This window comes from Pectinophora gossypiella, chromosome 1 (genome assembly GCF_024362695.1).
Source record: "Pectinophora gossypiella chromosome 1, ilPecGoss1.1, whole genome shotgun sequence".
NCBI classification, from domain to species: domain Eukaryota; kingdom Metazoa; phylum Arthropoda; class Insecta; order Lepidoptera; family Gelechiidae; genus Pectinophora; species Pectinophora gossypiella.
Window position 1 is genome coordinate 7,203,301 of NC_065404.1, and position 27,721 is coordinate 7,231,021.

The following is a 27,721-nucleotide window of genomic DNA, read 5'->3' on the forward strand; positions in this document are numbered from 1 at the left end:
TGATTCAGATACGTCAATCTTTGAAATTGATAATGCAGCACGTTCATGGTGGCATTAGCAGCAGTCAGAATATTGCACAACGCCAGCTGTGTTTCTGACTCACGCTCTACGTAGGTGTCGCCTTCACAGTGATTTAATTCTATTAGCTCTCTCTATTGTTGCTAATGTACACACTTGTTGCCCTAATTGAGTACTGTTTAAATCACACTTAATACCACTTACATTTTGGTACCGCGATCGATTGAACGCGATTAATTTCCTCAAGTAGTCGTTCGTTGCTAGATAATGAACTATTCTGTTTAACTTGAGTTTGATAACATGGCTTTCATTAATAATTTATCTAACTTACTGATTTAAGGTTGAAGATTAATTCTGAGAATGTACTTACGCGGAGGAGGAGTCGATTAATTAATAATTGACATTTTAAAACTAATTTTATATTGAACAGCTTCAAATCAGTGTCTAATATTAACATTATTTCAAGGTATTTGTCCACACGAGTATTATCATTGCATGTGCAAATAAATGATATTATTATCATCATTCTCAGTCTTCCTGCTATGCGCCGCGGTGTTAAGGATTCATAACGCAAATAAATGATAATGCAGCCATAACACTCACTCTCGAAGGCCAGTGACTGTGGCTACGTATATCACAGTAATCTCATGTAATTCATAGTCTTCCTCACCGTGAGAAACATTTCAAACAAATTAACTTTCCTCCATTACTGTCACGCAAGACAGATCGCAGCAAACTGCGCGTATTAGCTTTTTTCTTACAATAGTTTCGTCTTGCGCATAATGAGTGGCTTCAATCAATTAGCTCAAAATAGCGTCACGTACGTTTGTAATAGCGATTGTAATTTAGGTCGTTGAACTAACGGGACGGGAGTGCGTTCCCCACTTGCCGTGATGGCCTATCGTGACCGTGCCTTAAGAAACTCACAAATTATAGCACTATAGTATAACGCACACTTATTAACTGCACACGCTTCATCCAATTTGTGCGAATTTAACTTGTCGTACTTTACTTAGAATCGTGTTTGTCGTCTATTAGAGAATTGATTAGAGATGTGGAACTTATGATGACGTAAAGATGATTAAATAGGGATCACTTTTATATAATCCCAAAATAACTATTTAAATCATCAAAGTACCTTCCTACTTTTACGTAGGATTTTGCTGTCAGATAGAGCAAGAGACAATAGCCGAAGTGTGAACAGCAGACAAGTTCACAGCTGAGCGTAGTTGATGAGCAAAGCAAGTAACAGTGAGTGTGGTCGACGGATTTCCGAGACAATTGCGTCTGGTGACGCCTCCAACAGAGCGGATAATGGCGGCATTGTTTAGACGCTTTTAATTAAAATCGATTGTTCACCGACATGCGATATCTTCATTGGACAGATTAGAATCACCATAGTTGTGGCCGCCCTTCGTACTCCAATTGTAGTTACCAGATTTATAACTCAAGTTTGGGTTCAGTCGAAATTGATTATTAGATTATCCCCCGCAATTTTGGGCAGGGTTAACTTAGTTTCGCAATTTTATTGATGTATTTACTTTCTGGGTTCCAGAGTAGTCTACAAATTGAGGTCGTTTCTGATCAATTGTTTAGTTAATTATTTAAAGCTTCGATTGTTTACAGTAAAGTGCTTGATTAATATAGAGGATGCTGAGTCAGCGGAGGCATATTGAAGAATTTAAGGATATGACTGGTGTGTTGCTGCAAATCTATACAAGGTGTGGCAAGGTCGTGTAACGTATGATGTCATAAAATCGACGACAGATCGCAACCCGATCATGCGTAGATTATGAATGTAGATACCATTCACCATGTCGTAATATACTGTTAATGTATCCTTTGGAACTCAACTAATGCGGTCATGAATAATGTTTACGGTAAATGAGTTTTCATACCAGCGAGCAAACTCATAAATCATCGTACATATTTTTATAACATAGCTTTTATAAATCCCACGATAGTATCATATTTTCCACCATAAAAGTCGTCACCTTACGACGTGTCTTGAAAGCCCTATTCTATAAACTTGACGTAAACGTTTAATTATATTTTTCACGAGTGTAGCTATTAACACTGGAAATGGCCAATAAAATCCGTTGGGCACATTTTACTTAATATTGATGGTTCCGATTATTACGTCGACGGCGCTTATTGAAAGCGTCTGTAAAGGGCATTCACGTGATTGACAAATTGCTAGTGATCCGGGGTGAACAGGCACGCGAACAAAGATTAACCCAGACCCGCCTCGCCCGTCGCCTTCCTTATGACACTCGCACGTTTTTCCTACAAAAATAACCGTTTTGCATTTCTGGACTCAGCCCCTAACCTTGTACTAGATTCTTAAATGAATTTCCGTGTCACGCCTTACTCCGCAATGAGAAAGGACCCCGTTAACAGACTAATTACTGAGCCGGTTAACGCAAATAATAGCGTAAATTGAAGAATAGCTTTTGTGCCTTTTGAGAGTCCAAAACGATGTATTTTATGAAGTAAATATCATTTATCTCCGCGGCATGTGTGTGAAAACCATTAATCTCAAAATTATGTTTGACAGGTTGAATACAAATGTTATAGTTTATAACGATATACCATTTATAGTCTCTTAGTTTTGTTGCCTTAAACGTTATGTGCATAACAATAGCTTACATCTAACTTATTTAAATGATGAGACCCTTTTCACATCTCAGAATGCTTTAAAAGACTTTATGTTTAAAGTTCTTTTTATACTTTAGTGTAAAGAGAACTTTAAGTAGTTCTCTTTTTTTCACAATAGGTTCTCATCTAACTATTAAATCTCACCTAAGGATAAGTGACGATGCACGATGTTGGCCTAAGGCGGAGTACACTTATCTATTAAGTGCTCATGTCAGATTTTAGCTTGGTAGAGAAATACCATAGTTTGCTAGAATTAATAAGGGGGAAGAAGGCAATAGGACAGGGTTGTAAACTACAACCTGTACCTGTAGCAGGGTAGCGTCTAATCTCCGTTGTCCAGCCATCATGCCGGAACACAACTTAAGTCGCTTTATTCTTTTACTAACTTCGAAGTAGGTAAAGTTCGGTAAAATTAATGACCTATTGAAGATACAAGCTACGCAGTAAATCATTGACTGTAATTCGAGCGCTTTTGCTTCTAACTCTCGTAAAGTCAGAACTCAGAACGTTCGTTAGTGTTTCGACCCTGGTTAAGTACAATAATTTATTGCTCTTGTAACGCACACGTTGTTTATGAAATTTTCCTAGTAACTGGCGTGAGTTGCCTGTTAGTTATTATTTCACGCTATTATTAGACTATCACGGACTCTTATGCGTTTGACTGGCGTTGTGTAAGACAAAACAAGCCATCTCCGTCAATACCAGTACTGACATAATGTAATTGCAGCAATTTCACATACACAATGTAATAACCCGAAAACAAGATTACAGTGTGAGAGAGATGGCATTTGGTTTATGTTTTCTCACGTCAGAGTAACTTGATGTGAGATATGAAATGGATGCATAAGGGCCTTCGCGGACTGAATAATAAAGGATCCCGTTGTGCGTTGCAAGCGGAGGTCACGCGCCGTGCCTGCCGCGGCCGGTTCGATGCCCTGCTGGTACGACGAGCCAAGCACTATGTAACTGGGACGTAAATCAAACAAACTCGACATTGACGACCGCAGAAGAAATGTAAAAAAGTGTACTAAATACGTAATAAAGCGGCAATTACTTACGAACCACATGAATATTGAAAGAGAAAGTAATTTAGAACGCGACGGTGAAGCTAATCAATTGACAAATGTACGTGATCGATAGACGAATGCGAACAAAGCTTTCAATTTACGACTAAAAGGGAAGTTTGATGCATTCATTTATGTTCCGAGTGAGTTGGCACATTGCATTGGATCTACTTATTTGGTAAACGACAATTAGACGTTGCTCTATTGTAATGAAAAACTCGATTTCAAACTGAATTTATAGTAGCTTACCGAGTATTTGTATTACCGAGTCCACGTTGGGTAGTACACCTACGTGCAATGTGGAGGTAATTTTGAAACGTTAATTACGCTTATTACTTCTTGCAGATACGGCACGTCTGACCGGTTCCAAAATAATCGCCGCGATAATTATCTGAGCCGGATTACCATCATGCAGCTCTGGTACTGCATTATAAAAAGGTTTTCTGTTAAGTAGTTACCACCTTCTAACTCGCCTTTCTTTTGCGTGTAGTTTTTTTAGTCGGCACTCTATCTTCGTTCGTAGACGTTCGAGGCAAAAAGACAAAAACTCCAGTCGGTAATTATCTTGTTGCAGCGAAGGGCCGTGTTCGATTGTTTATTGCCCTCTCCCACCGGATGTGTCTATTCTCTTTTATTTGGTATTTCATGTTTCCTCCCAGGCAGCAGATGGTAATCATACGTTAAAGAATGCATTCCATATCTGCAATTATTTCGTAAAGCTGATGCGGTTGTGGCCCACATCGGCCGTGGTTATCGTTTTTGTGGAGTTCCCAGCTCCGAGCTGTAATAACCGCGTTTACGGTTCCGCCAACAGTTCATATTTTCTTAAAGCGCAATAAACATTTTCAAGCAAACATATTTCCCACAATGGTTCCAACATGCCAATATACAAAAGTGCTTAGCTTGTAAATCAGAGTGCACATTGACGTTTACAACACGAGACTTGCATATTGGAAAGCGTTTACTTTTCACTCAAGCGAGATTTAGAGTTTCTAGCGGCGGCGGTGTCGGGTGTTATTGGGGCTCTCGAGAGAAATCCTCCTGGACCACTCGGTGCGCCCAGTCGTGACCCCGCATTGATCTCCACTCAACTCCGACGACGCGACATCTCGGATCACGTTCTACAATGTAGAACTTTACATGAATACTCGTAGATCAATTGAGTAAATTGTTATTTACAACCGCATTAACTAGCTTAGAACTTTGAATGGTTGTTGAACTATAGGGTGTCCGCCGATAGCGACCGACTTGTTAGCACGTCCCTGCCCTGTCACGACTGCGCCGGCGCACTTTCTCCTGCACGACTGCCCTATTTTACACCTATGAAACAACGACAAATCAAACTTTCATCCGACCAAATGATCTAGAATGGAAACCTTTCTAATTGCTCTTAACTTACCTAATTAAAGTTATTTAAAGATATCCGAGAGCGATAATCAGTCTTTATCCTAGAGTACCTATTGTATTTTTAAAAAGTTACTAGAAAATGTTGACATATGTAAATCGTGTCGGTTGTGGCGGAAGTGCAGAGTGCTCTATAAATGGACGGTGAGAACTATTATAAGCGAGTGTTTGTTATTGGAATTGAGTGACATGACAACACGAACTGAACAGTTTTATCTTTCAGATAAGTGTGAGGTCAGTGAACTATCAGGTGGAAAGTAAATTAGTACGACTTCAAACAAGTTGAACAAGTGTGAGTAAGATATGAGAGTAAAATGAGATGGGTTTTCTCGTAATTAGTTTAGATGCAGTGCACGAACATTCGGGTGCATGCAGTCGTCATGCAGCTATGCTTGGCGGCGGGGCTCCGCGTTCCCTCGCCTGCCACCCGTGTAATCATATGCTACCGACACGCATATTACTTTAACATATTATCTAATGTTGCGTTTTTGCGTTTAGTTCGCATGAGAACACTTGCGCTTTCGCCTCTTCGATTAATTACTGAAGTTATCCAACATGTGGCGCATCATTACACGCTCCGCATGGCTGGGGGTTTCCGGTGCAGGCTGCACTCACTCCCAAGGCGCAGTGCAGCACGACTCTGACATTTTTAGCTCCCCAGCTTGCGTCACTCATAGTCTACTTTGAAATGCCGCCGCCGCGGTATTGCAACACCGTGTACATTGTAATCTGACCCTATCCTTTTATAGAAAGTTGTCAGACGCGCCGCAGCAAATTCAACTGAACATTTGATAAATTAGTTATGATCTCAAACTATTTGGTAGATTGAAAACAATAAGTTGTATTCTTAGTGACGGAAGTACTTATTATCCCAGCTGCTGTGGGGAGCATTTATGGCGTCAGATCGAATCCGGTGCCTTTTCATTGCAGTGTGCGGGCCGCGCGTACAATAATCGTAAAAGCCGGTCCCCTTGTCGAGAAGTGTGGAACTGTCCGCACGGTGATAAAGGAAAATGCATTGCTTCCCCGACCCTCTTCGAGGGATGGAGGCTTTCCTTAAAACGGGCACTTCAAAATGGCGGCTCAAGTCATTAATGCACGGCTCAGGAGCTGCCGAAATTTAAAAGTCCATTTCTAACTTAGTTATTATACAAAGTAGTAGTTATGCTAAGATAAGGAGACGAGAAAATCGTGACAAGTATTTTTATTCGCCACGATGAGAAAAGGTTAGGCCAAATATCCTTTTTCCTGAATTTTGGAATGATTCATACTTAAACCGAGCACGAGCCCCTGGAAAAGTATTTCGTTTTCTTTTCCTTATTTGTCTAATATCACCTCGAGGGGACGCTCTACACTTTGAAATATAATTTAAAACCTATTGTTTACGAATTAGGGGTGAAACTGTTATAAAACAACGAGGGAATAAGTACGAATGTTTATTTTGAAAAAGAATTACGAAAGAATATTAATTCTTATGGTATATACACGTACTTATAAACATCCTGTAATAATTCATTTTCAAACAAGAAAATTACTATTAAAACATGGCATTTTAATGCGTGGTCTTTTCTGATGATAATATTGTAAAAGTCGATAGGTTAGCGCTATGAAAAACAGTTGCTTTTTAATTTCACATTAAAAAACATAACATTACAACATATTAATTAAATGCGAATACGGAGTTAATATCAAGTGGAATTTTCCGTCGCGAAATTGTCAATTTTATACTTTTGTGATGGAAGATTCCAAGTGATATTAACTCAGAATCATGAGCTGAATCATCCCCCTTAGTATTCGGTACGATGTCACTTACACCCCGTACAATTACGTACAGGTAGCTATTGGGTGTTAGTGAATATTTATGAAATTTTAGTGTTCTTTTTTAATTATTTTCAGTTCCATAATTTTGCGACGGAAAATTCCTCTTGATATCAAGTCTGAATCATCCGAATCTCTGAATCAGTCTGAATCAAAGTTTTCGTTACGATGTCACTAACACCCTGTATATGACTACTGTGTTATTTCAATAACATTACATATGTTTTTACCGACTTCAAAAAAGGAGGAGGTTATCAGTTCGACAGTATATTTTTTTTTGTAAAAATCATATTTTTTTGAAGTTGGTGAATTTGGCCCCGATTCCAACAGACACCTCCTAATTTTAAGTGATACCCGTCAGTTTCTTATCCACCGAAAAGGAAAGGGACGGATGATTGACAATATTGTTAATTTTAAAATGAATGAATAACCCGGGAGAACAAAATATGAATAAAAAATGTATGCAACCTGTTTGACGTGTGCTGTCAACATAATTCTGTCGGGTTATTGACCAATATAAAATTTTGAGAGGGTTTTTTAAATTTCTGCCTAAATTGACATGTGTTCCATAATCTTTATGCCTGTCGATTACCATAGTCCCTTTCCTTTTCGGGGGATAAGAAAATGACAGGTATGACTTAATATAAAATTAGATGGTGTCTACAGGAATTACCATTGGTTCTCACACTACGCTGATTTTGAAGCGGTGCGCAGCACGACGCGGCGGTGTTCGTGTGTTAGGCATCAGAGGCTTACAAACAATACAAGTCAATGCGACCTTGCCAACGGCTTTACCACCAACCGCGTCACGTCGCGTCGCGCCGGTGCGCGGTGTCGTGTGAGATTCGCCTTATTGTAAATTTGTGAGTAATTGTCGCGCTCGTCGCCGCAGCTTATGCGATTTATCACACGTGAATCGTTTGCCGTCACACGTCATTCACTCATACGAGTGCGCTGCGCTCACAGTTTTTACTCAAATTACTTTTATGCTTTTTGTAGGTACCTATACGAAATAAAATGAGTTCTGCGAATGTATTTGCTAGAGGTCATTGCCCTTTCAACCGCGTATTGTTATCTTGTACGTGTACGACGAATGGTAATGAAGCTTTCGCAAACATTCTCTAACTCGTTCGACACCATCGGTGCCGTTCGGTATTAGGTACGTACCTAACGTACTAAGTAACAAAACTTGTCTTAGTTACTTACTAATATTTGAATATTAGTACCTACCTATATCTATTGCATATACCTAATTATATTTCTCATCGAGACCTACGAGTATTTCTAGTCGCGGGAATATCGTAGAAGTTGATTAAATAGAGTGATCATATTCATGACATCAGTATATTAGATTTGCTTACACTTATAGGTAATTAACAGCCTTCGTGGTCTAGTGGTTAGAGCGTTAGGAGCGATCTGGAGGTCCGGGTTCGATTCCCGATGGGGACATTGTCGAAATCACTTTGTGAGACTGTCCTTTGTTTGGTAAGGACTTTTCAGGCTTGAATCACCTGATTGTCCAAAAAAAGTAAGATGATTCCGTTCTTCGGAGGGCACGTTAAGTCGTTGGTCCCGGCTATTAGCCGTAAAAACACCTCCACCAACCCGCATTGGAGCAGCGTGGTGGAGTATGCTCCATACCCCCTCCGGTTGATTGAGATTTGAGGGGAGGCCTGTGCCTAGCAGTGGGACGTATATAGGCTGTTTATGTAAGTATTATAGGTAAGTAACAGAGCGAAAATCGTCATAATTGTTTTAAGACCTATCATATTATAATCCCTAATAGATGTGACTGCAAGTTGTCCTGTACCAGTCTGTCTACCTTACCTCAGTAGAGATATGAGTATACAAAATTTCTAAATTACCAAGAAATAAAGTAGAAAATGGGGTCATAAATTTCCGGAGATCAGACTCGGATAGCGAAGTTGGCGGCCGTATATCGGCGCGCGGGCCTCATACATTTGCCGAGGCAGAGTCGCGTCTGTCCCATCCACCTGTCGTGTCTGTTACCCCGCATACGGTAGTACCAACTCTGATTTATTTTTTGCTACACTTTATTTTATGGACTTCCGTCGCGGATACTTGTCACAGAACAAAGCGAATAATACTCGTTGTACTGTATGTCGCTCCCCAATCATGTTACTTTGACTTGTATAACCTAAACACGTAATATGTGAAATTAGTCTTATGCGTAAACTAAGGCATAGTAAATGCACAAAGTATTAAATGAGGTGTCTTTTACCTTTTTTGATGTGACTTACTATAGATTTATCGCAGACGGCAATAACTAGGCACTTGGTTGGATGTTTTGTTTACCAATCGCTTGTTAAATCCTATGAAGTCAGGTACAGGTGAAACTGGATTCACTTTAAATCTCATCATCATCTCCCTAGCATTTTTTACAGGGTCCGCTTACCTAACCTGAAGATTTGACAGGGCCGGATTTTTACAGAAGCGACTGCCTGTCTGACCTTCCAACCCGCGAAGGGAAAATACAGGTTAGGACGATGCTTTTCCTTCACCGCTGAGCACGTGATAATCATACATAATCCAAATATGAATTCGGAAACAATTTCGACAATCAATGGCCTGTGCTGGATTCGAACCTGCGGCCTCAAAGTGAGAGGCAAGCGTTTTCTAACTGGGCTCTACGGCTTGACGGCTTCGGCGGGATTTGCTTTAAATCTAATACACAAAATAAACAAAACACAGTCAATTAGTTGGCATTTAGCCAGTTCCGGATTTGTTCGAATTAGATCATAAAGTTATGAGGTTTATATCTTGTTGCGCTATTACGTAATGGTGTCTGTAATTTTGATTTAGTGCAGCTTTATGGCGCATTTATAGAATAAAGCTTGACTGTAATTACCTTGTAAACTCTGGCTTAATAGTCGCAATAAATACGTCTGTCGGGTACTTTCGGTATCGCTTATATGCGAATTAGTTGCCTTTTACACTTGTTGCCTATTCTTGAAGCAGAGATCTACGTATACTCAGACCTACTTACATCAGTACAGACGAGCTTTCGCACCCCAGGTGCGAGCGGTTTCTTCCTTCGAGGGTGGCTTTCTTCGCTGAAATGGGGGCGGCGGGGAGGGTACGTGACGCGTTTTTATGATGAAGACAATCAGGACCTGTAGATACCACGTCCGGGACATGTGCCTGTTTCGCGCTCCAATGAATACATGCGCGATGTAAGCTTTCACTAAACAGAAAGCCGTCTAAATGTTAGCGATATCATCGTTTAAACAATAAGACTAATAGCCTCTCAAAATTTATCATTACCGTGCGTGACTCGTTAGAATACGTACACTTAGTGACTTAAATCGTGTATGAGATATGCACTGAAATATCTTCTATTATAGAATAGTCAACAAAATTAACGACTCTGACAGTTTCAGCTGTCATTTCAAGTTGCGTGTGTTAAGTGATGTGTCGTTCCCGGGAATGTTCCCAAAGTGAGAATGTTCCCGTTGTCAACTCTTTAGTTGTAAAGACACTGGCTGCTTTTCTTTTTCTAATTGTTATTTCCTGTACTCTGGTCTATCTAACCTTGTTAAAGCTTTTTTTACATATGATTTGCGCCTTTTTGGGAACGTTCCAAAAGTGGGAAAATTCCCGGGAACAGCACATCACTGCGTGTGTTGCAGTGGTCGTCTCGTGCAAAAGTGATTAACGGTGCCGTGAAATTACCAGGTCAACGACCGGCCCTTGCCACGTGGGTAAACGGTACTCACTCGTTCATAATATTAGTAAACATTATATCATTCGTTACTCCACCCGTAATATCAAGTTAATATTCGAAACTTTTATTACTACGGCTCCATAGCTTAGCCAAATAAAACTTTGTGTCATAATGGAAACAATTTCCTCCCACTCGTTAAATAATGCAAAAAGTTTTAACGAATGGGGCGTTTATACTAAGCTGTCTAAGTAATAAGTATTTATATTATGCTTGGTTCCCTGCAATGTTCCTTTAGAAAACTTTGATGTTTGAGTTTTGTCGGCGTTTGCTTAGAGGGATTTCATTAAAGTCTTTAAAATTTTGCACGTAAATCTTGGTATAAGTAATTAAGCACCATAAGGACAATAGAGATTAGAAAGGTTGTTTCAAACACGACTAGTTTTATCTTTCATATTAAAAGCGCAGCTGTTTTGATAACGGATCTATTTTAGGTTCGGGACGTTTTCGTCATTATACCGAGGTACCTACTTTCATAAAACGAACCGGCACGGATTACAGCGGCCATGTGCACCAATCCGGGGCCGGGCGATGACTATTAGCCGCCATACCGCCGGGTAATGAAGTCATTGCTTATATTTATGACTTTTTTATTCGGAAAAATGGTTTACTTACGTTTCTCTGAACAAATAGTTAAGTACTTACTTATATTTTGTTTGAAAATAAAACAAACCTATGTGCGATAATCTTTTGTTTCTGAGAAAAATATATTCATTCCAGCTTGTAATTTATTTTTTATTTGAAATATCTCGAAAGCACATTTCTCCTCTGCGGAATTAAATGGATAAGGTGTTCTGTTGTAACAAGATCGTCTTCTGGGATATCGGTGAGCTCTGGAGGGTTGTTGCCAATGTAGCTATTATTTTTAGTCATTTGAGCGTATTTCCTTGTGGCTGTCCTTTATCCCGAGGCGCTGGAGCTCGCTCGCGTATTCTCTTGTGTATCCTGCGCCGTATTCCCTATGTTTTCAAAGGAAATTTTCCGCTTATCATCCTTGACACAGTTGTAGGCTTATCTACCACCGGGTAGCACCACGCATGGGTTGTTATTGCTACACAAGAACATTAGTATATTACTTCCTCAAACGTGTTGCGTACGATACGCAAAAAGTCTAACAATGGCTGGGGAAATCGATACGTCGAATGAGGAATTAGCTGACATAAGTACTTTTTTTGTTGAGAATTCAAAATGTAAGCATTTCTTGCTGATCATGGAAACACTTTGGTTACATTCTTGGCAATATCACCTGTCATAATCAAATCCTATTAATGTAACAAATATGCTTTATACCAGCGCAAGTCCGAACAACGTCTATAAATTAATAGAACCGTCCTTTCCTGTCGTCTCCCCAATGAATCGGAAAATATTCCCAGCGAATTAGGTCATCTCATGTAATACGAGAGTGAAACGGGAACCTCTACGTCATTCGCCCATAGGCCGTCCATTCATAATAATTTTATTTGGCTACTCGGTGACTGATGACAGATATTGATGGGGTCCGATGTTGCCACGCAGCTTCCCCTGTGATATGTTGCAGGCTCACATGGCAGTATGGAAGTGGGCCCGAGCTAATGGCTAGGGAGTTTTATTTATATGACAGCGTCATAAAGAGACGCTACGATAATATGATCGAAATTAATGGCCTTATTCGATAACTTTGTTTCCCTCTAACGGAATTGATCGAAAGGTCGACGTCATTGGCCTGTTCTTCATTATTGTGATTTGAGTCTGCGTATTTTCGTTAGCGTAGGCAGAAAGTTTTGTTAATCAACCAAACAAATGGAACACGAAAAGAACATTTTGAATTAGGTAACTTTGGGTTTATTCCAATTTTAAAATCAAGTATTCGAATAATTCAAGATTACGAAACAAAATAAAAGCGTGACGACCAATGGAAGAATTAAAGCCCAAACCTTGTACAGTACAACCCCTTAACACAGTACCTACTCGATGGATTTATACAGGAAATTGTCAAGAGTGCATATAATTGAAAATTTGTTATTTAAAGCGCTGAAGGAGGTGAAAAAAGTGAAGCCGGTCAGAGAGGCTATTGTATTAGAGAGTGCGTGCTGGGACCCCGCCGGAACCGACTAGAATGGTCTAGTGGTGCGCTAATGATTACTAATTAAGTACCGTAGGGGCCATACCCCGCTGTGCACTGCGCAATGTGCAATCACAATGCTAGATCACAATGCAAAACAAACAATGCTCCTCGTTCTATTTGGTTCGAAAGTGATATCTGTTGTATAATTAAAATAAGTATTACTTCAAACCCACCTTCACCATCTACGAACGCTGATTAAAGAGAAAGAAACTAAAAAAGGAAATACAAGACCATATTAAGAGCACTATCTGATTTAAATTTCCTCTCCATAAAAAGATAAAGGAAGCGCGGTTCGATTTAGATATCCTGCAACATTCGTCTCTGTCTTTATTAATATTGGATTCTAGTAGAACATGATGTAGCAATGTTTAATTTTACTCTTTCGTTGTTACAGATCGCGTGCAGTGTTGAACAACTGTAGCTGCTAAGGTTTGTAAAGTTTAATTTGCTTTAAGTTGTTTAATAAAGAATTGTTATCCGTACCAAGAAGAACAACATAAAGACGCGGCGCTTCGCCCCATCGCCTGCCGACAGCTGGAGCTGTGCTATCGCAGTTTCTACGTGACTGGCGCCGCGGGTTTTTTCACGAACTCTGTTCATTTGAAAATTTACAACTCGCCAATATAGCCCCGTTTCAGTTGCGCTCACCACCAGAACTAGGTTAGAGTGAGATAATAGCTTCCCCGCCCGTTTTGCCCCATTGTTGTTATCCGCATACCCGTTTCTATCGAAAAAACTTCTGAAAGTTAATAGGTGAGCAATGTTTGCATTTTTTGTTGGAACTTCCCGAAACGCTGAGTTGTTATTGCTTCTATCTATTTTCCTAACATTTTTTCGATACGTTGTATAAATAAAATTCCCAATGAAACGGGCGTGTTGATTTTGTGAGTTGCTGTTTATTTTAAGAATATGCTTTATTGGGGATGCAACAAAAACGAACAGTTATATTTGTTTTTATATCAATATAATAGACAGTGTTCAATTCTCGTCAACAAAAACGATGAAACCGCGAGAAGTAGGTTTTCATGTTTTGATTTATTGTTGTCCTCTATTACAATGACATACAACCGGCCTAGGCGTATTCAATTTGTTGTATGTTGTTGTGTTTATGTTTAGGCAATTACGTATTACAGTGATATGGGCATGTTGCGGCCGTCGCGCACCTGTGCGGTCGGAAGGGAGACCAAATTGCCGCCACCCACTTTATTACCTCCTCATATGATTCAAAATCCGCTAAATTTTAATTTGGGCATCATTTCCTATCTCGTTACGTCAAATAAAAATATTTTTGCATCGGAATACCTGACGTCGTTTTCTCGTTTTGCGTTTAATGAGTTTTCCAGAGTAAGTCGACATAATGTTTGGAGGTGCCGTTTGGGATTTTCCGGTATTAAATAGATAGCTTGAATCTGGTAAGAAATTTGCAAAGTCCCAAGACGTCCACCTCTGGTACTAAATGAAAGTTTGTTTGGTGTCCGGGCATGTTTGCCGTCGCCGCCTCGCCGAGACACGCGGCCGCGCTGATTTAGGGGTAAACTTTCCTTGTTTTGCATTTTACGGCAGCGCGGGGAAAGTCGCCCCTAGGAGCTGAATATTTCACGAGTCAACCAACTTTACTAAGGTGCGTCCCTTTACGCATCTTCTGGACAATTGCTTCACATTTTTCGGAGTAAAGTGAAACGTTAAAATGGCTGAGTGAAAATAGCTCCACAAAGAAGTCTCTTTATTGCAGCGTCAAAAGAAAAACTGAACTACGGAAATGTTGCAATAGGATTGGTCAGTTCAGTTGTCGTTTCCCACTGTGAAATTCATTTATTCGCTTTGTGAGAGCCGGTTGGTAGCAGCAGTCACAGCGACGAGTTTTTGTCTCCAGCTGAAACAGGTTAAGTAAATAGCCAGATCGGGCGGTGCATAATGGACGTGCCACATTCTGCTGAATAGAGTTTGTTCTTTATATCTGATTCAGTTTTAATTGAAACTCGTTCGCAAGTTGTTTTAAGCCTAATTCGTTGTTTGGTGTTTATATATCAAACTTCTACCTCGGTTTTTGTTTTTAAGTATTTTGCGTTATGGAAATTTGGCACCTTTAAATGTCCCGCTACCGATACAGGTACTTTCTCGTTAACCGGGGCAGGCATGTAGCTTGTTTCACCAAATTGCTTCACAGCAGCTTGGTGTTGTTGAGAACATGAAACTGCAATTAGTATAGTATTTTGATTCAAGCATACAGCGAATTGTTGAATAAAAACGAAGAATATAACTTGGATATCGGTGTGGATGTTATCAATCAAGCGTGGCAACCGCATGAAATATAACGTTCGATCTCTGCCATGGAATATTGAAGCAAAGTGTACAGTTGCCAACGTGAGTTCAGCTAAACTTTCGTATGGTATAACGTTCATTCGTGCTCCAACTTTGGTTCTTTGTTGTACGTATCGAACTCTATTCTTACTTTGTTTGGGTTCTATTTTCGTCGTTCATTTACCAGGAGCACAGCCAGGAGTTTATTGTCTGTAATAAGACTGATATGATCACTTTTCAGTTCAGAAAATTTTTAGTATAATATTAAAATACATTACTTTGGCTTTATTTCCATTGCCGGTCTGTTCCATCCTAATACATTTATCTGACGTCTAACAAACATTTTCGAAAATACGATAACAAATACTTGAGCTTACTGAATGACTTACATAAATACGGAAACCTTCCACGTAATTAGGCTGCGGCCTTGTTTGATTATTATTTAGGCCAGCCGAATCCTTTGAAGCACCTCTACCTTGTATTCTACTTAAACACTTATCAACTTTTCCATAGACATAATTTTTCTCAATAATCGAAATATTTTATTAATTCTACCACAGGAAGAAACGGTTTTCAACCGATGCATAATTTCACAATGTTTTGTTTTGTTAATACTGGTAGCGATAGACAGATCGAAATTATTCTACTTTTGTTTGCGTTATCAACAATTTCCACGTCGATGCAACCTTATTTTTTCTTAACACAAACGACATTGAAGCAGTTTTATTCTTATCGTCATTCTTTGTGGTGTCCGGGTGGTACTGACTGCTTTCCACCCACTGCGGTTCTTGCACTTCTTTTATTATTTTATATCACGTTCTCTACTATTCCATTATGGACGATTATTTATTATTGATGTAAATTTTCTCGTCGCCACTTTTCTCTCAACCGGCTTTCATTTTCAACAATTTTGACCTTTCTAACGTCACGTGTGTAAATATGCATCAGTTGTGCAACCTTTATTATAAGAGCTTCCTCCTTTCGTAATTGCTTAAGCAATTTTTTGATGTCCCAGTTTTCAATTTCATTAGCATATTGGCTCATGGATGCTTTTAAATCAATTTAGTATGGACAGAGGAGAGTTATGGTGGAGCTGTAGCTCATGGCTGATGGATCAGTATTGAGTTATACGAGGGTCGTCGCCCGCTCCGGTGGTAATCCGGTTAGGGCGCCGTCGACCGCACGCGCCGCGGGCTCTGCTCTGATCGAAAACTAATTGGGCGCGCTTACCTGCACCGCACACCTGATTATCGGTTTAAAACAACGGACATAGTAGTCTAATCAAATAAAATTAATCAATTCAGTCATTGTAAATTGATTAGTCAATCAATCAGATTGTCAATACTTCGAAACTTGGATGCACCCCAAAGAGTAGCACTTGCTAAGTGCTCTAACTCTCTGTATATATTAGATAAATACTAATATATATAGATACATATAAATACTAATACTAATAATATAGAGTTAGTAACATCGTAACGAATACTGAGAGGACTGATTCAGACCATGATTCTGAATATCAAGTGGAATTTTCCCTTAAAGTTTTCGTTACGATGTCTCTAACACCCGGTGTACACCCTATGTAAGCATCCAGTCGCTTCAGAATAGCCAACAAAGCGCGCTATAACAATAAGATTATGATGTGCAGGTGAAAATATAATTACTTTGCTACTCTAAAAGACCTCAAACGTTAAAATAATGACAACGCCTAAAGAATTAAAAAGAAACAGGAATAATTAGAACACATCCTCTATGATATTATTTCATCCCTGGCAAAACATACCTCAAGCAGATTTGAAAGTCTAATCACTTCCATTTAAGCAAATCGAATTTTTATAAAATGTCGCAAAGGCAGCTATTTTCTCTATAAACTGTCCCCGATGAGGTCCTTTTAAAGTGGTTGTCTAAAATAAAACAAGTACGGATTAACTACCTGCGGGATAGTCTCGTCGGTTGGCAATTTTCAATTTGCGAAGTAGCAAATTGGGAGCCCCGGCGCCGTCGTCTAACAAAATAAAAGTCGCCGCCAATAACAACTACCCTTCTAGATTCATATTTAATAAACATATTTTATTCCGTTTTATAGTCTTTTAGTATATTACGTAAATCGCTAGAATGAACTATGGAGATTCATAATAAGTAGATTTATTTTCCCTGTAAAAATTCAGTAAGTATTGTAGAAAAGACAGGTACTGATCATTTAATAATTTGCACATTTATAGCACTGTAACACTGTACTTCAAAAAAGGAGGAGGTTCTCAATTCGACCGTATATTTTTTTTTTTTTTTTTTTTTTTATGTTTGTTCGGGCATATCTTCGTCGTATATGAACCGATTTTGATAATTCTTTTTTTGTTTGAAAGGAGATATACCCAAGGGGGTCCCATGTCAAGGAAGTCAGGATCTGATGATGGAAGACCAGAGAAATCGAGGGGAATTTTCAAAAATCGTAGGAGCGACTAGTGCGTTTGTAAAGTCATATTGATCGGATCGATCTTTAGGCTTCGGGAAAACTTCCCGGCCTTCGAAAACTGGTCAGCATCAGGGAGATACCCTATGGCCTGGCAAAACTATACAACCTGGAGCAATTTTTCTTTCACGAAACGTATTTAAATCTTGATCAAATCCAATCGCCGGTGCAAAAAAACAAAATGGCGGAAAAAAAAGATGGCCGCCATACAAAATTTTGTCGATTTTGGAAGAAGCCCGTTTGGGTAAAAATAATGTATGGGGCGCTTACTCAAAACGTCATGTAGAGTACGGAAATACTTTCTGATCACCAAAAACTGCTCCGCATCAGAGAGATACTCTACGGCCTGGCAAAACTATCGCACGTGAACCAATATTTCTTTGAGAGCACTTATTTAAATCTTGGTCAAATTCCATAGCGCGTAAAAAAAAACAAAATGGCGGAAAAACAAGATGGCCGCCATACACAATTTTGTTTTTTCAGAAAATGTCTCGGGATATAAAATATATATCGGGGTTGTGGTCGGATCGTCATGTTAAGTATGGAAATACTTCCCGATTTTCGAAAACTGCTCCGCATCAGGGTGACACCCTACGGCCTGGCGAAACTATCACACCTGAACCAATTTTTCTTTCACGAAACCTATTTAAATCTTGGTCGAATTTAATGGCCGGTGAAAAAAAATACAAAATGGCGAAAAAACAAGATGGCCGCCATACAAAATTTTGTTTTTCCAGAAAATGTCTTGGGGGTAAAAATGATGTATAGGCGTGTGATCGGAACGTCATATTTGAAAACTGCTCCCAATCAGGGAGACATCCTACGGCCTGGCAAACCTATTGCACCTGGATTTTGTTTGTTTCCACGACACCCATTTAAATCTTGGTCAAATTCTGTCGCCGGTGAAAAAGAACAAAGTGGCGGAAAAACAAGATGGCCGCCATACGAAGAGGGACAGTTTCGAATAAACAGGACACGCGAGCTGCTTTAGCAGCGAGCGAACCACGCGAAATCTACTGTATCTATATGTATGCGTGAGTGTGTATGATAGCAGCTTCCACTGACAACCACATGTGTGTATGTACACATACACATGTGTGTGTGTGTGTGTGCGTGTGTGTGCGCGCGCGCGTGTGTGTGTGTGTGTGTGTGTGTGTGTGCGTGTGATTGTGTGTGTGCGTGTGTACGTGCGCGTGTGCTCGTGTGCGTTAGCACGTGTGTGTGTGTGTGTAAACATGTTCATCAATAATAATTGTGATCACTACTAATAATATATTATATTATTATATATCAATATAAATCAGAAAATCTGTCTGTCTGCATCCTTGCTCAGTCTAACCATCACTTAAAATCGTAAAATAAAATAAAATTTTTAACAAAAAAAAACCGACTTCAAACGCAAAACTAAAAAGCAATAAATAAATTTACTTCGCACAAAGTAATTAGTACGTATTTTCAATTAGTTAATTATTTTATAATTCTGAAGTCGGTGCCAAGTAAATGCTACAACGAAGTACCGATTCATATATTTTTCAATACTGATTGTTTTGTAATTTTTTGTTTGACATTGTTTTGTAATTGCTTTGATATAGGTATTAAACAATATTGTGTGTACATAGTAATTTGATATTGTAGTAGGGTTGTTGTAGCATTTACTTGGCACCGACTTCAGAATTATAAAATAAAATTAACTAATTGAAAATACGTACTAATTACTTTGTGCGAAGTAAATTTATTTATTGCTTTTTAGTTTTGCGTTTGAAGTCGGTTTTTTTTTGTTAAAAATTTTATTTTATTTTACGATTTTAAGTGATGGTTAGACCGAGCAAGGATGCAGACAGACAGATTTTCTGATTTATATTCATATATAATACTTAATATAATATTTTATTAGTAGTGATCACAATTATTATTGATGAACATGTTTACACACACACACTCACACACGCGCTAACGCACACGATCACACGCGCACGTACACACGCACACACACAGACACACGCACACACACACACACACACACACACGCGCGCACACACACGCACACACACACACACACATGTGTATGTGTACATACACACATGTGGTTGTCAGTGGAAGCTGCTATCATACACACTCACGCATACATATAGATACAGTAGATTTCGCGTGGTTCGCTCGCTGCTAAAGCAGCTCGCGTGTCCTGTTTATTCGAAACTGTCCCTCTTCGTATGGCGGCCATCTTGTTTTTCCGCCACTTTGTTCTTTTTCACCGGCGACAGAATTTGACCAAGATTTAAATGGGTGTCGTGGAAACAAACAAAATCCAGGTGCAATAGGTTTGCCAGGCCGTAGGATGTCTCCCTGATTGGGAGCAGTTTTCAAAGATGACGTTCCGATCACACGCCTATACATCATTTTTACCCCCAAGACATTTTCTGGAAAAACAAAATTTTGTATGGCGGCCATCTTGTTTTTTCGCCATTTTGTATTTTTTTCACCGGCCATTAAATTCGACCAAGATTTAAATAGGTTTCGTGAAAGAAAAATTGGTTCAGGTGTGATAGTTTCGCCAGGCCGTAGGGTGTCACCCTGATGCAGAGCAGTTTTCGAAAATCGGGAAGTATTTCCATACTTAACATGACGATCCGACCACAACCCCGATATATATTTTATATCCCGAGACATTTTCTGAAAAAACAAAATTGTGTATGGCGGCCATCTTGTTTTTCCGCCATTTTGTTTTTTTTTACGCGCTATGGAATTTGACCAAGATTTAAATAAGTGCTCTCAAAGAAATATTGGTTCACGTGCGATAGTTTTGCCAGGCCGTAGAGTATCTCTCTGATGCGGAGCAGTTTTTGGTGATCAGAAAGTATTTCCGTACTCTACATGACGTTTTGAGTAAGCGCCTCATACATTATTTTTACCCAAACGGGCTTCTTCCAAAATCGACAAAATTTTGTATGGCGGCCATCTTTTTTTTCCGCCATTTTGTTTTTTTGCACCGGCGATTGGATTTGATCAAGATTTAAATACGTTTCGTGAAAGAAAAATTGCTCCAGGTTGTATAGTTTTGCCAGGCCATAGGGTATCTCCCTGATGCTGACCAGTTTTCGAAGGCCGGGAAGTTTTCCCGAAGCCTAAAGATCGATCCGATCAATATGACTTTACAAACGCACTAGTCGCTCCTACGATTTTTGAAAATTCCCCTCAATTTCTCTGGTCTTCCATCATCAGATCCTGACTTCCTTGACATGGGACCCCCTTGGGTATATCTCCTTTCAAACAAAAAAAGAATTATCAAAATCGGTTCATATACGACGAAGATATGCCCGAACAAACATAAAAAAAAAAAAAAAAAAAAATATACGGTCGAATTGAGAACCTCCTCCTTTTTTGAAGTCGGTAAAAAAATAATTAACGAATCAAAATCAAAAATAGTTTATTTGCTTTAAATAGTATATCATATTATAACACCGTTATTGGGGCTTCCTAGTAATAAGACTCATGTAAAGACCTGTGTCAGGAAGCCCTAAATAATTCATACGTTTGTGTGTGTACACAACTAAATGTATGTAGTAAAAAGTTTAGTTATAATTTAGTTTAGTGTATGAAGTTTCGACGAAATGAAGTATAAGAAAAATTAAATTAAAATTTGTAACAAATTATGTTATTAAATTCCCCAGTACGTACAAAAAATATTTGTTAAGGCTGTTTAAATAAACGAGACATAAATGATGTGATTAAAATACCGTGTTGTTTACACGATGACTGCAATTTCAGCGCCTAATTGTTATAAGCTTGCCATAAAAAGATTATAATTGTCAGAACAGAATTAAAGTAAAATGCAATTGTTATACAGAGATAAGGTATAATTAAGTCGGCTCATGCACGAACGGTAATTACGTGGTAAAAAGTTGAATATGCTGATTCATTACGTTTTACAATATTTGTATATTCAATTGATACAGTGACTGATTTTCAAGGTGCATAAGTAGAACAAGAAGAATGTGTTGTTAACATAGAGATATATAACTCCATAGTTTCAAAACAAGCTGTTTTCGACGTAGATATGGTAATTTAATATAATGTGGAAACTTGTATAAATTATTAAAATATCTTTTTTACAATTTATTTATTAATTTAAAAACAAAACTTAAATTAAAATAAAATAATAAAAACAAGTAAACCGGGGTGAGATTGTTGTTTAATAAACATTGTTTTTCTTTGTTTTAATTTCATATAGTTATTTTTATAGTGTAGCAAGTACATAACATAAATAATACTTTCCAAACACAACAAAAAATATGTTAAATAAGTACGTTAAAGTCTCGGCATGCCTAAACAGGGCGTGTAACTTCATGATTGGAAAACGTAATTGGCTCAGTATATCGCGTCAAAGTGAGCTTTAAACACCGGAGCCGAACTTAAATTAATTTGGCTTCCATTGCGGCGTTGACGTGCCAGTCGGCACGCGAGTCCTACTGTCACCCACATACAGAGCCCGCCTGCTGTATCAAAACGAAACTGCATAGCGCAGTGGCTAACCGAGCGATGCAAAGTCAAATTGAAACGTCAGCCTTTCATGTATTCCTGGTAACCGAAAACTATATCTAAGCGAAACTCCCTCTGACCTATTTGCACGTACTTTACGCTATCCCCACAACCCACAACGATTCAATTACTCAGAAGCAAATTACGAATTCTCAAACAACCATTATCTGGCTTCTGGCTGTAAGTTCGAACTGCACATTGAAATTGCTCAATTGAACAGGCCGTTTTAAACCTCAATACAAACCCACTTACTTACACGGTCTCAACTACGCATTAGCTGCTAAATACCTTCATTATTGATTGTGGGTTCCGAACGTTAAGGCCATAAACATAATTGAATGTTATGAGTATCATTATTACGTAAGTTATCATTATAGGGGAGTATTAAACTATCAAATTGCTATCTCTTTCCATCTTAAATCATAGATTAAATTACCTAAGTATGTAGGTAGATGTAGACTTGATCTTGTCACGGACTTTTAGTTTTTGGTATTCCGGTATGAATCAGTCCTACCTATTAGTAAACTTATTGTGATATAAATGGGCACACGGTGATTGTGTGACTGCATATTTACGGTTCGATAGAACAATGTAGGTATGTTAAAATTTTAATGTTCAAAGCTGTCTATTTGCATCATTTAACATTTTCATCTTTGACAACAGCGTCGTTTGAATATGCAAATTATTACACAAGTTCCTGATCACTAGGGAAGACCGCGTCTTGGGCTTGAATGTCTCCTCAATCTTACATGACTCATCTCACTGGAGGTAAACAGCGTTACAGAACGCACTACTTACGACAAAATAAGTATATTTTGTATATGAGTATACCTAACCAGTTTTTTCTGACGTACCTACTAGATAATGTTTGTAATAAAGGAAAAAAAGCAAAGTGTTTAAGATAGCGTTCTGTTTGCGTCAGTATTATGATTCAGATCAGTGAGTTATTGGATTCCCGTCTCTAGCACCCCGTCTCTAGGCACGTGTATAGTAATTTCCCGTAAATCCTCGGCGACACGTCCTAATACGTTTTACGTTGATGCAACCTAGTTAGCATACGAACGTGTTGCACTGCAGTAATTAAATCTAGCTCGTGTCAGAGGCTACCAGTACCAACAGGATTTAAAGGATTTTCCGTTCCCTCCGTGGTAAGGGACGAAAAGAAAAATTAAAATACTTAGTAATTTTATCGAAGTTGATACTAGGGGCCTGTTTCATAAAACTTACGATTGCAAATTACAACGACAATTTGGTGTTCGTTGCGTGACTAATACAAAGCTGCAAAATATTTCTATTCACATATTCTGCAATGTACATCGAATTGTCGTTGTAAATTACAATTGTAAGTTTTGTAAAACAGGCCCCTGCCCTTGCCTGTGCCCTTTAATTATAAGGTTTTTCATCTTCACTTGAGTCTTGACTTGTCATTCTATACAAATAGGAATTGAAAACGCTAGTTTAATTTAAATAAGTTTGCAAAGAGATATTCTTGTGAGTATTTCATTATTTTCATCAAATTCGTAGATTTTCCTCGGCGTAATCCTCGCGTAGCCGGCTTGCGGCTGCTGCCTCCACTGAAATATGGATTATGTCTATTCATTTGAAATTCAGAAGAGGTCCCCATCGCTTTCTCATTCGTTACTATGAACTCACTCTTAATATAAAGAGGGAATTTAATATCAAGCTTCGTATAATTTGAATGATAATATATTTTAAATTGAGGTCCGTTTGCAGTGTGGCTAGTGAAATCAATATTGTTCTAGCTGTTCTGCTTATAGTTTTTGTATCAAGACACGTGCACCTATCTAGTTGGAAAACAAGGTCCAGCCCACGGTCTAGTTTATGGGGTAACAAAGGCTGTTATCGGCGTCAACAACGCTCGCATTGAGTGGTCGGGGCAACTGCGGCTGTAATGTCGTTTGATTCCGGGACGAGACGGGAACTGGCCTTGTCCCATTTCAATGAGTCGAGAGCGTGCGAGGACCGATGCACGTGCCGCTAGTGGCCTTTCACCTTAAGCGGGCTCTTATCTCTATTTGCGCTCCAGCATATCCATCCGCATTCGTATTTTGGCAACTGTCAAAATATGTCATGTTTATGTCTCTCGAACTAGGCTTTATATCTTGTTGTCATACGTACCATTCTATATACATACACATACTTCACCCTACACTCACCTTTACGTCCCTTAATTCCTAAAATAATGAAATGAGCATAAAATTCTTTTATACATTTTTAATATCGGATAATAAAGAAAAATATATCATAATATTCACTTTAAAAACGTCTAAACGGCGTCGTGGTAGGAATCGAAGACGGAAAGTTGTAGCCAGTGCCCATAACTACCACATTATTTGGCTCTTCTCTGACTTTTGGTCTGAAGGGCTGGTGGGCCTAAAAAACACATTTAATCATTACAATCTAATAATTTAATAATTCATTTTCAAGTGTTCGTGTTTAAACGGTTGAATAGTTTTCTCACGTAAGCGATGCGCGTCAAAGGGCGTTTTGCTGTATAATCGTATGCCTTGCAAAAACAGTGTAATAGTGTGTATAAACTATCAGTTTTGGTATAAATATAATTGATAACTACATACATGTTACTCTCCACGGTAAAGCATGCAGGATAGAGTACTTACGTAGAGACGTACGACATTCATTTATCGCACGTTAGCATAGCACGTGATTTGTCTCCCAAAATGTTTTTTTTTAATATAGGCTCGCGTTTGACCACAGTCTCACCTGGATCTAGGTTGGATCACGCTTACTTAGCAAATGCCTAATCACTGTAGCCTTGAAGGCTCTCAGGTTATAACGAGTTGGAAAAACAGACGATGTTTAGCGTTTTAAATAATACAATGCACGGATATAGAATATATAAAAAATAAATATACTAGAATCTAGAGAAAATAATTATGTAATTCAGAGCATCCAGGTATTTTGGTAAAGTTGGACACAGAAATTCGGCACGTTTTCATACAAACTCCCGCTCTCCGACTGGCAAACCTAATTCACCGCCTCTATGTGTGGAAAGCTTAATAGAGATTACCTTTTGTTATTTTTTATGTGCAATAAAGAATTTAATAGCCTATTGGTGCTAATTCCTGTAAATACCATCTAATTTTATTTTAAGTTATATCTGTCATTTTCTTATCCGCCGAAAAGGAAAGGGACGGGTAATCGACAAGCATAAAATTTATGGAACACACGTCAATTTTAAGCACAAATCTAAAACAACCGTCTAAAAATTCGCCCGGGTTATTCATTTATTTACTCATTCTTCCTAAAATTAAGAGCTGTCAATCATCCGTCCCTTTCCTTTTCGGCGGATAAGAAAATGACAGGTATAACTTAAAGTAAAATTAAGAGATGTCTGCAGGAATCGGGGCCATTGTATCTCTTTTCATAAACGGAAAAAATGAAAATATGCTTTACCCCTTTCTTCAGTTCCCAGAACATGGATTTTCTTGAATGGACCTTCTTTTTATGAATGTCTTCAGAGCTATGAGGGTTGTACACTTTTGTTGTTCCTGTTTCAATCATAAAAGATTATTACATTACATTTATAGATCTCATTAACAAATAGACAACCAATCCCTGTAAAAAATGTCCGCGGCGTGTAACGTCACTGTGCAACCGATAATGCATTTTATTTAAACAGCCATAACATCTTTATTTGATTTAAACAAACTTATACTGTCTACATAACTTTATGTATAGGTACGTATTTAAAATTCGTTTAAAACACTTTTTTTAGAAAACTCCTTAGTAAATGTTAGTCTTTGCTTATAGGAAGCCAGTAATATTTTAATTAAATATTTTTTAAAGAAAAATATGCGGTGTCTCTTGCCGAAGACTGGATAATACGTACTTGTTTGATGAGCAAATCTGAGGTTGTCAAAGTAATGTTTCAAACTCTCCACTTCTATCTTATCATTTTTGAGTTTAGCCTTCGGGAAAAGCATGATGTGCCGCCGTTCAACTGAAATGTACAAAACAAGTTAGATCGTATAAATAATATGGCTACTGAACGCATAAGTATGATAAAATCGTTGATGCTTAAACAGATAAATACTGGTTTCGTCTCTACTGTTTTAAACATTTCGCAACGTTTATGAAAACTTTACACCATATACATTACACTAAAAGTTATGTTAGTTAATCCAATAAGAAACGAGGAACTGATAAATTGTTATTTTGTGGTTAAATTTGACAGCTATAGTGGCAATATCCAATAGTAAGCGGGGTCGGGGTCTCATCATAGTAAATAAAATGTTACGGTAGACGGAAATTAGTATAAAGAAAACAAATAACATTATGAGCTTTTCAGCTCTACTTACTTATCTTTTCTACTTCTTCATCTATAATGAAAACTCCCACTGAAAGAATAAATATTGCTTTTAAATAACGTTTACAAGGTTTTTAACGGCGTCGGTGGTCCAGTGGTTGTGCGTTGGCCTCACGATCCGGAGGTCCTGGGTTCGATTCCCGGTGGGGACATATCACAAAAATTACATTGTGGTCCCTAGTTTGGTTAGGATATTAGTTATCCCTAGTTTGATTCGGAAGGCACGTTAAGCCGTTGGTCCCGGTTACTACTTACTGACGTAAGTACGTAGTCGTCATATGAATCATGTTAGAGGCTTTTGGCGGCTCAATAGTAATCCTGACACCAGGGTTGATGAGGTTGGTAATTCACCTCACAACCCACACGATAGAAGAAGGTGTTTAATCTCGTAAATAAGAACATTACTTACGCATTTTGCGCACTAATTTAATATTTTCTTCGTGTTCATCTTCGCTGTGCTCGATGGGTATGTCTGGTAATTTAAAAACTGCATTTTTATAGGTTTATTTTTGTTTGTATAGCACTCAACCGTGCTTAAGAAACTTATAAAGAGGAAATTAACCTGAAAATACCAACATCGGCACGAGAACGAAAATTTCGCATGGGCAGCAGGAGGACCCGGTGTGGTAATGGTTAACACGCTCGTCCCGACTTGACAAGAGCTGCAGGTTTAAGTCCCGCCCGAGTCAGATTTATTCCATTTAATTTTCTCTTTGTGTATTATTATATTACTTGAGATGAAAGATCCCTTCTTTAAACAGGGTGTTAGTGACATCGTAACGAATACTGACAGGGATGATTCAGACCATGATTCAGAGTTGATATCAAGTGGAATTTTCCGTCGCAAAACTGTAGAATTGAAAATTATTTAAAAAAAAAATATTTTTTAGTTTTTTAAATTATTTTCAATTCTATACTTTTTGATATAACTCAAAAGCTTTGTGTTAAAACAATGACATTTAATTTGATTTTTGGAATAAGATAATAAAAATAGTTGAATATTTTATTACTTAGTGACAAATTGTTTGAAATGGTCATTGTGATTAAACGATTCGCCAGTGGGGGCGTGACTTCATATGTATGCAAAAGTGATACTATTTAAAAACATGTTTTACCATCGAACGTGGTGTTGCTGCCTTTGGCTGGACATTCCGGGTACAGCTGGCATGTTGTCATATCAGCAGGACGTTTACACATGTATTTCCAGATGCAATTATCTTGAAAATCTATTAATATTAAAACATAATTTAGGTAGTTA

At 38.4% G+C, this 27,721-nt stretch overlaps 2 protein-coding genes across 2 annotated transcripts in view; one reads left to right on the forward strand and one right to left on the reverse strand.

The window, feature by feature from the left end:
- Positions 1 to 27,721, forward strand: part of LOC126369267 (uncharacterized) — a 152,256-nt gene that overhangs the window by 7,472 nt on the left and 117,063 nt on the right. Inside the window, exon 2 of the mRNA XM_050013628.1 lies at positions 13,203 to 13,237. The gene's annotated coding sequence lies outside the window, so the exon portion shown is untranslated. The remainder of the gene's footprint in view (positions 1 to 13,202; positions 13,238 to 27,721) is intronic.
- On the reverse strand, positions 24,393 to 27,639 carry LOC126367079 (uncharacterized). Its single transcript, XM_050010484.1, has 5 exons — positions 27,579 to 27,639; positions 26,873 to 26,935; positions 25,987 to 26,097; positions 25,551 to 25,645; positions 24,393 to 24,509 (listed from the first exon to the last, which is right to left on the reverse strand). Exons 1-5 carry the CDS (start codon positions 27,637 to 27,639, stop codon positions 24,393 to 24,395), a joined length of 447 nt encoding a protein of 148 aa, XP_049866441.1.

Bases quoted from the DNA above. Each gene is read 5' to 3' on its own strand.
- LOC126367079 (XM_050010484.1), bottom strand. From the start codon at position 27,639: ATGACAACATGCCAGCTGTACCCGGAATGTCCAGCCAAAGGCAGCAAC. The intron at 26,098-26,872 runs GTAAGTAATGTT...TGTACATTTCAG, and splicing joins TAAATTAGTGCGCAAAATGC to TTGAACGGCGGCACATCATG. The intron at 25,646-25,986 runs GTACGTATTATC...TGATTGAAACAG, and splicing joins CAGATTTGCTCATCAAACAA to GAACAACAAAAGTGTACAAC.